The sequence below is a fragment of the Polyergus mexicanus genome, unplaced genomic scaffold (assembly GCF_030449975.1).
Source record: "Polyergus mexicanus isolate NDT 795.1 unplaced genomic scaffold, iyPolMexi1.0 SCAF_4, whole genome shotgun sequence".
NCBI lineage: Eukaryota > Metazoa > Arthropoda > Insecta > Hymenoptera > Formicidae > Polyergus > Polyergus mexicanus.
The window spans coordinates 5,404,486-5,414,299 of NW_027223324.1; the positions used below are offsets into that span (position 1 = coordinate 5,404,486).

Consider the following 9,814-nt stretch of genomic DNA (forward strand, 5'->3'; position numbering starts at 1 on the left):
AAGCAGTGGTATCAAAGCAGTGGTATCAACGCAGAGTACTGGTCATGTAAAGGTCAACTTTAAAATCTTAAATGGAAACCCCCATTTTTTATTTAGTATTCTTGTAGCTGACATCGAGAGCTTTCCAAAACACTATAATAAACTATTATTTTATTCAGTACTCTTTGAGTTATTTTATATTTTATAATCTGACATATTTTGATATAAAAAATTAAATATCTCGTAAAATATTTAGTTTTTGATACTCTTACCGTAATACTTCTATGTACAGAATAATGAGACAAATCAATTAGTATAAAAAAATAATAGTTTTTAAAAAAATTATTTACAATGTATTTTTTTAAACGGTTTTTTTTTTTTTTTTTTTTTTTGCACTAATTGATTTGTCTCATTATTCTGTACATAAAAAATGTTACGGTAAAATTATCGAAAACTGAATATTTTACGAAATGATTTATTTTTTATATCAAAATATGTCAAATTAAAATATAAAATAACTCAAAAAATACTTTATTATAGTGTTTTGGAAAGCTCTCGATGTCAGCTACAAGAATACTAAATAAAAAATGGGGAAATCTTAAATTCTATTTAAGATTTTAAAGTTGACCTTCACATGACTTTCAAATGATTTTCCAAGGTCAAATCATTGTCACCATCTTATGGCCCCCTCGAAACCAAACAACTTTTGTCTGAAACATTTTTCTCTTCCGGGCTTGGTTTTTGAGATATTCGACTGGATGGATTAAAATGGGCCACCCAGTATATATATATATATATATATATATATATATATATATATATATATATATATATATATAAATGTTATAAATTGTTAAAAATTAGAAATAGCGTATGCACGTACGGATATAAATTCGCGTGAATAATTTTTCGCTCGATTCGACGAAAGGATATAAACGAGGGAAACAAGAATGTTTATTTCAGCTTGCGTTTACTTTCGATGCTTTCAACACAAACAAGGATAGGATATATATCCATCTCGGTTATTATAATATCATGTTTACCGCGCAATCATACTTTATTTTCTTAAAGAAACAAGAAAGAAAAACCACACGAGGGTATCTGAAAGAAATCAATGCTATTTCTCCTCGTAAATCGGCTCTTGGACATATTGACGATATATTCCGATAAGCACAGGCAATTTTTCGCGGAAATGGAAATTCGTAGATAAGAATAAAACGACGTACGTATCGATATAGCGTGACGTTTCCTCTCGATGCGCAAATGTCAACAAGGGGAGACTCTTGATTACGAGGACGCGATTTAAACGAGATAACGCGTAGACTACAAAGTATCGCGAAAAGCATTTCGCGTGCGATGTCCGATCGCGAGATCGTCCCTAGAACGGCCTCGAGAGAGAGAGAGAGAGAGACTATCGAGATATTCGGACGTCCGAGGCCCTTCCGTACGTACCAGCCTCTTCGCTCGAGAGGAGCGAAGCTCTTAGCGCTACGCGCACACCGTGTATATATGTACGTACGCGGGGATTGTAATTTAGCGAATTCAATTTTCGACGCTGTAAATACGAATGGAATGCATGCCTGAGGAGCGCGCGAGGGGAAATTCGTATCTCGCTCATTTCTATTATTCGGCTAATGCGATTAACCGTTTGCGGACACCCCGGCCGATTTGTGCGAGAGAGAGAGAGAGAGAGAGAGAGAGAGAGAGAGAGAGAGAGAGAGAGAGAGAGAGAGAGAGAGAGAGAAAGGTCGATATCTACAATTTCGATACACGCGGAGATCGCGAGCTCGATTATCACGAGTGACGTATATTTACAGCGGGGAAGGGGACGTCGAGATCATCGATATTACTACCGGTTTCCCCATTTCCGTGCATCTGTCGCGCGCGCGCGCGCACACACACATACATATTACACATGGGTACAAAAAAAAAAAAAAACACCCACATACGCGATATGCACGAAGCGACACGCACAGAGACGATCGACGCGCGTCGACGGCTCGTGCTCGCTTTAAATTTGATTCGCACTCACCGAATGCATCCAAGTCCGATGAATCCTCGACGGACGCAGACGGGCGGGGGCGATGGGGAAGGGGGACGGTCGAGGTCCACAACGTACCTAGGGGAGACGACGCCGCGCCTGATAAATCCAGCGTCGATGGTGGTGAGCGAGAGATCCGAGCGCCGGCGGCGGCGGCGCGACAACGCACACTCGACAACGGGTCGCGCACATAGGGATTGCAAAACACTGACGAGCTCGGCACTTGTGATCCCCCCGCGCGCGCCACTATTGAGATTCACGGAAAAGAAGGAAAGAAAAATAACACACCTCCAGAGACAATGAGAGGAGAGAGATGATGGCTCGAAGGAGAGTCGTAGTTGGCGATCGCGTTACTTGTCGGCAACTTCGCGCGATTGAACGCGGCCTCCCCGCTCCCCCCCACCAAAAATCGCGGTTTTTCGTCGTTCGCTCGCGATGATTAAACGACGAGAGGTAGGAGGGATTTTTACGAAAATTCACCTCTCTATTCCGCGAACCGCACAGTAGCCATTACACTCGCCGTCGCGACGAGCCGAGTGAAGCGTATTTTGTTGTTTCTCCTCTCTCTCTGTCTCTCTATTCTTTCTTCTCTTTCTCCGGAGGCGACGACGACGATGCGCTGCCGATCCGCCGCGAGGCTGTAGTAGCGACTGCTCTCGGGAGACTGACGGCGGCGCAGCCCGATCGACCAATCGCGCGCCTGCTCTCGCCAAGCGCCATCTTGCCCCTACCCGAGCACAAAGATGCTGCCGAGCCGAGCGTCGCCGAACGTCCCCGGAAACGCACGATCGCCGCTCGTCGTCCCGTTTCTATCCCCACCATCCCCACCATCCCCACCATCCCCGTCATCCCAGCGGCGGTGGATCGACGTGCGTTTTGCGGCTTTGCTCCTTCGTCGGTGTCCTAACTTTCGATACGGGGGTTTTATGGCAGGATTAAGCGCGAAGCGAGCAAACTCGCTTGTACATCGAGAATTGTGTCTCGGTAGCGATTCGTCCGTATCTCCAACCGGCGTATTATTGCTCGACCTATTACCCCAAATAACGACTGTTTTACGAAAAGAGGGGGATGTCTGATAAATCTTTATTAAAGCTTTCATTCATGCGTAAATGACGTAAATGTATCCCGTAAGTGCCATAATACTCACAATTGGCATAATTTTTCTATCAACGTATCTAGATGTTGACGTATACATCGTAATCGTAGCAAGAAAAATACCGGGCCATTGCGTATGAATTGAATCGTATTCAAAAGAATCATCCTTATCGAGCAAACGTTTTCTGATAATCAAGCATGTTAGATATGTCAGACAGGTTAATGTAATATATGGTTTCTTTGATAAAAATATATTTTTCTGCAATTTATTTACAAATTTATTTAAACTACGATTAAAATAAATAAAAATTTGAAAAATGGATATAATATTATTTCTTGATTTTACAATCGAATATGACGTCATAGAAACAGTATAAATCTGACTTACTTAACACGCATTCCAGATGAAGACAGTTTCTTATATTTTTTTTATCTTTCACTTTTTATTATATTTCATTGAAGAAATTATATGAAAATAATTTTTTGTTTTGAATGAAATATCAAAGAGATGTTATCATTATTGTTTTTTTTTTTATTTATATATTTATTTTATTTTCTCCCGCGCACGATAATTTATATTTCTTGATATAGAAAACATTTTATATACGACGATCCAATAAATAATCATGATACTATTCGCTAAAATTAAAATCGCGTATTGATAAATGATATATCTCGATTTGTTCAAGTTTCAATTTAATTTAAAAAAGTGAAAACCCCAATGTGTGCGTGTGTGTAATTTCTTTTATTATTCTGCTGAGAATTGCTTTTGTTATTTTACGATATATTTGCGATTAATTATATTCAACGCGCTATCATGAATTATAAACAGGTTCATCCCGGAATACATATGAGTTTCTTTCAGAAAAAAAAAAAAAAAAATCTCTAAAAACGCATTTAGTGATTATTAATTCTTAATCGACACGATTTTATAAACTGCTGCTTTTTTATTTCACATGTATGTCTACCACGTCCCTTATGGTCTAATTTAAAATTTGTATCTTTTGATATATCTTTCATTCAATGACAGTTTTTTTTTCTATCTTTTTTTTTTGTACATTACATAGCGGTCTGACAAACCGCACCGTGTCAATTAAAAAAGAATACATAAGGCAAGTTACTTAGGGGATTTATGACGGCTATGGTGTATAATCGATAACAAAAAAGTCTCAAAGTGTCATTTCTGACATTTTTTTGCTTCGTAGGTAAACCGCAACAATTTATTGCCACATAAAACGAGAAGACGACGATATTTCTCTCGGCATGTTCTAAGAGAAAAATCTTTAAGCTTATCATAGAAGCTTCGCGATTAAAAATACATGCGGTGCGATTGTGAAATACAATAATTTGTATATTGTAATGGATTCTCCTAAATTTCCTACTTATTGAAATAACGGCTTCTCAAATCTGTAGTCGTATGTTCAGAATCTCGTAATTCCAATATCTCGATAATCCGATAATATACTGGGTGGCCCATTTTAATACATCCAGTCGAATATCTGAAAAACCAAGCCCGGAAGAGAAAAATGTTTCAAATAAAAGTTGTGTGGCTTCAAGGGGGCCATAAGACGGTGACAATGATTTGATCTTGGAAAATCATTTGAAGGTCATGTGAAGGTCAATTTTAAAATCTTAAATGGAAACCCCCATTTTTTATTTAGTATTCTCGTAGCTGACATCGAGAGCTTTCCAAAACACTATAATAAAGTTTTTTTTCATTAAGTACTTTTTGAGTTATTTTATATTTTAATCTGACATATTTTGATATATAAAAATTAAATATCTCGTAAAATATTCAGTTTTCGATAATTTTACCGTAATACTTTTATGTACAGAATAATAAGACAAATTAATTAGTGCAAAAAAAAATAATTGTTTAAAAAAATGCATTGTAAATAATTTTCTTAAAAACAATTTTTTTTTTTATACTAATTGATTTGTCTCATTATTCTGTACATAGAAGTATTACGGTAAGATTATCAAAAACTGAATATTTTACGAGATATTTTATTTTTTATATCAAAATATGTCAGATTAAAATATAAAATAACTCAAAAAGTACTGAATAAAAAAATACTTTATTATAGTGTTTTGGAAAGCTCTCGATGTCAGCTACAAGAATACTAAATACAAAATGGGGGTTTCCATTTAAAATTTTAAAGTTGACCACATGACCTTCAAATGATTTTCCAAGGTCAAATCATTGTCACCATCTTATGGCCCTCTTGAAGCTACACAACTTTTGTTTGAAACATTTTTCTCTTCCAGGCTTGGTTTTTGAGATATTCGACTGGATGGATTAAAACGGGCCACCCAGTATATCTCCGTGTATTAATTAATATCGGATTATCGAGATAAGATCGTGTTGACATTGTCGCTTCGAACACCCACCAGTGTAAATTTACTTTTTTGTAAGCTTTTTCGTTAATATAAATTTGCTAAATATATCAAATAAAATATATAAATTAAACATAATGAAAGATATATTATATAATTTATTTAAATTTGAATGTCATAGGCGTTTTTCACCTTTTCCCTTTATCCTCCGCTGTTTTTAATTTTTTCTACCTCATAGGGATCAAAATTTCCGTGTTCCAGCTTTTCGCATTTATGTAGATGATCCTTCTATGATTATATGAAATTTTAATTTTTTATTTCAATGGCAAAAAAAAAGAGAATGGACTTCATGCATTTATTGAATTTTTTTATTAATATTAATATTTCTGTTGCAATATTAATCCAGCCATTATTAATTTATAACTCTCATTGCGCAGAATTGGTATCAAAATGATCAAGATACTTTTTAATTTTTAAACAATTTCTATCTATAAAATATTCATATATATTAATACGCAATATAATAATTGACAATGATGATTATTAGAATGGTTGTTAATGATTCGTAATTTAATAATTTAATCTCATTTTTTTTTATCCTGAAATGACCTCATTAATAATATAAACTAAAAAAGAAAATTTGCTCAATATAGATTCGACAGTATATTATATATACTTTGTATCGATAGAAAACTTGCTCTTACTGTTCACACGTATACGTTTCGGAATTATTAGATACGTTCAATTGAAACGTTGAATAAGATCGTTATTTTAAAAGTCTCATTGTTAGTCTATTATTTTATTTGTAAATAATATAGCCAGCTATTGCATGGAATTAATTCTAATATGAAACAACGATTCTAAATTGAAATTTTTATATTAAAAAGAGAAGGTAAAAATCATTCTATTAAAATTAAAAATAAATTATTACTATATAAATGTAACTTAAGTTTATAAACAAATGATCGTTTAATTGTCAATACTGTCGAAATTATTACATAACAGATTTAAAATCTTCGTCAGGCGATTGCGAATATAAATTGGAATTTGCATGATCGAGCAATAATTTTAAAAAATTCCGTGTAACATACTTTCGGGGTGAATTGCAATATCAAATAAATTTTTGATTTCGTGATTCTTTATATAACTGTTTTAATTGAATATGAATAGATAGATTAGTTGGGATTTTTTATAATTTTCGTTTTCTATCTTTTATATATATTTTTGTAATTTTCAATATATTAATATAATTTATATATTAAATAATTCATTTTTTAAATTTTCCTATAAATTTATTCCTTCTTATTATAAACTAATATCTTAAATATTTTTTAGTTATTAATTTTACACGAAGAAAAAATATATAAAAAATAGGTTTGCTAGCAGTGTCAAATGACTGCTATTTAAAAATATTGGAAAGTACTAATAGTGCCATCTTCAGACAAAATACTGAGATTCTAAGATATGAATATCGTGCAGTCGGTAAAAACAGGAGGAATTATCGTCTGCAATTTTCCATTCTCCACACGCAGTGTTCAAAACAGCAAGAGTAAATTTTGTGGTTATATTTCACATGATTTCACACATATTAAACAATGTACAAGTGTTGTGAAATTATTTTTGTGTATATAATTATTTTGTAGAAACAATTTGTATTTGTGAAAAACAATGGACAAATCTAATGAAAATAAGAAGACGGTGGAGGAGCGTTTAGAGCTTGCTGCAAAATTGGATGCCGAATTGGATGAATACATAAATAGTTTGGAGAAGAAAAGTTATACAGAAGGATGGCCGGAAGACAAATGGCAAGAGGAAATGGAAAAACATCCTTTCTTTATGAAAAAGGCGCCGGAACCCGGCGACGAACTGTCACCTCTGATGGAGGGATTGCAACAGCTCAAATATGGCAAAGATGAGAATACCCCCGATGGTATGTTATTACCCAATACATATAAATTGCTTGACTACACTTGTTTTGGCAAAATATTCGTTTTTACTCATTGTTGTTCGTGTAAACACTGCGCGCTTGTCTCTGATATAAAATATTTTCATTTACACAGAATTGGCAAATAATTACAAGGAGGATGGAAATTTTAATTACAAATATAAAAAGTATCGTCTTGCTATTCTCAGTTATACAGAAGGAATACGAACCAAATGTACAGATAATGATCTGATGGCTCAACTGTACAATAATAGAGCCGCTGCACATTTTATGTTACAAAATTATAGGTAGATTTTCTATAGAATTTGTATTGAATTAATGTGATATATGTATTTTTATATTTTAATACATAATAAAAATTACAGATCAAGTTTAAATGATTGTAAGCTGGCTTTAAAGTTTAAGCCACAATATTCGAAAGCTTTGAACCGAGCTGCCATTTGTAACTTTCACATTAAGAATTATGACCAATGTATTGATTTATGCGATCAGTTTCTTGATCATAGTCCAACTGATAAAACAATATTGAAATTAAAATCTGATGCCATAATTGCAAGAGTAGGATATTGATAAATTTAAATTAAGTTATGTATATTAAAGCATACAAGTTTCTATTTATAAATTCTTAATATCAATTCGCAGGAACGTTTACAAAGAGACAAAAGAAAGAAAATAAAGTTAGAAAAGAAATTGGATAAAGAGGACGAGAGATTATTAGAAATGATTTTGAGAAAAGATATTAATTTAGAATCGACAAATGACAAACAAAAGCTAGATTTGAGAGACTTAGAACCTCAAGTGCCACAAATAGCACAAAGTAGAGTACGTTTCGATGAGAAGGACAAACTTGTGTGGCCAGTAATGATTTTATACCCAGAGACTCGGCAAACTGATTTCATTCAAAATTTTCACGAAGATACAATGTATGCTTCTTTCATTTATCAAAATATGTTATATGCCTGATATCGTGTATGTTAAAATATGTTTTAAAATTCATAGGTTAATAGAACAGTTAGTAGAACTTTTCAAAGAGCCACCCGATTGGGATGTAGAGCATCGTTATACTGTCGATAATATAAATGTATACTTTGAAGGCAAAAACAAATGTTTCGTTCATAAAGTAGATATTCAACTCACACTGGATAAAATATTACGAGATAAGCGGTGAGCATATTGACAATATTTTTTATAAAATATTAATAACTTAGAAGAAGCTGACTTTTCATTTTTATATCAAAATTCCATCTTTTAGGTTCATAGTTCGCGGTGGTACACCGGCTTTTTTGATACTCGTAAAATCCAGTGAAGCAGAGAAACGTTTCTTAGCAAATTATTAAATGCTTATTGTATATATCGCTTGTAAACAAAATATGTACTGGATATTATATAAACTTTATATATATTTTTTTATACATGTAGAAAATATAGTTTTTGATATTAATATAAAATCTCCTCACCCCTTATATATAAATCTTCAAAATCTCCATATATTTTATTTCATTGAAATTTATATATTGACTCAAGATATAAGCAAAAGTGTAGTTGAAAATTTGTGACGATTATCCCTGTATAGTAAAATACAAATACTAATGTTTTCTTCTAGGATCATTATGATGAAAAAGAAACAAATATCTAATATATCTTATTTCCAGATTTTTTCAAGATTCGCATATTTTATATATTTCAAGGCGTGCAAATCGAATCTTGTCGAAAAAAAGGGACCCTTATATTAATCATTTTTCAGTAATTTTATTAATACTTACGTTAATAATGGAGTTACATATTTCAAATTATGGTCGCGCGGAGTTCACTTGACAAAATTGTCGCACTATCGACGCAATATAGTATATTTTTACAGAATACGAGATAGCCCGAGACATTTTTCGGCATTCTCGATACTAGCTGCTGATTTGCAGACGATGCTCATTCGCGGTAACTTAATTTTTCGATAATATATATGTTTAACAATACTTGAAGCTACGGTCGCGCGAAGGTCACTTGACGAAACTGTCGCACTTTTGTACTATCGGCGCGATATACGCGGTATTTTTGCATAATACGACGATTGTCCGATACTTTTCTCGGCACTCCCGATACTACACAATTATCTGCAGATGATTTTTATTCTCGAACACTTACAAAATCTGAACTCGAATCTGATGAGAGACAAAAGTCAGTCTTACGACCGTAACCTCATCATACCGTAATATAATTTAACCATAGCAATTGCGGCATTAATTACAGTGAACATCTGATTCCTTCGTTTTGCCGACATTCACGAAACTCGATAACGATTATATCTTCACCACAAACGTCCCGATACCATTGAAAATCGCGCGCGACACGCAATGGCAATACACCGTAAACGAGCGCGAAGATAATTAAATATCTCAATTTCCGTTAGAGGGTACCGTGGT

At 33.7% G+C, this 9,814-nt stretch overlaps 1 protein-coding gene and 1 long non-coding RNA gene across 2 annotated transcripts in view; one reads left to right on the top strand and one right to left on the bottom strand.

Moving 5' to 3' along the window:
- LOC138932331 (uncharacterized) overlaps positions 1–2,698 on the bottom strand; it is a 138,812-nt gene extending 136,114 nt beyond the window's left edge. Inside the window, exon 1 of the long non-coding RNA XR_011446763.1 lies at positions 2,012–2,698. This is a non-coding gene — a long non-coding RNA (uncharacterized lncRNA). The remainder of the gene's footprint in view (positions 1–2,011) is intronic.
- Positions 2,699–6,973: 4,275 nt separating this feature from the next.
- On the top strand, positions 6,974–8,802 carry Dpit47 (DNA polymerase interacting tpr containing protein of 47kD). Its single transcript, XM_070294192.1, has 7 exons — positions 6,974–7,001; positions 7,096–7,382; positions 7,513–7,684; positions 7,763–7,955; positions 8,040–8,320; positions 8,397–8,561; positions 8,650–8,802. Exons 2-7 carry the CDS (start codon positions 7,121–7,123, stop codon positions 8,732–8,734), a joined length of 1,158 nt encoding a protein of 385 aa, XP_070150293.1. The 5' UTR covers positions 6,974–7,001; positions 7,096–7,120; the 3' UTR covers positions 8,735–8,802.
- The last annotated feature ends 1,012 nt before the right edge of the window (positions 8,803–9,814 follow it).

What these genes read in the sequence shown, in the direction of transcription:
- Dpit47 (XM_070294192.1), top strand. Translation starts at nt 7,121, where the DNA reads ATGGACAAATCTAATGAAAATAAGAAGACGGTGGAGGAGCGTTTAGAG. An exon ending in TTTATGTTACAAAATTATAG is followed by an intron (nt 7,685 to 7,762) that starts GTAGATTTTCTA and finishes TAAAAATTACAG; the next exon opens with ATCAAGTTTAAATGATTGTA. An exon ending in AATTTTCACGAAGATACAAT is followed by an intron (nt 8,321 to 8,396) that starts GTATGCTTCTTT and finishes TAAAATTCATAG; the next exon opens with GTTAATAGAACAGTTAGTAG.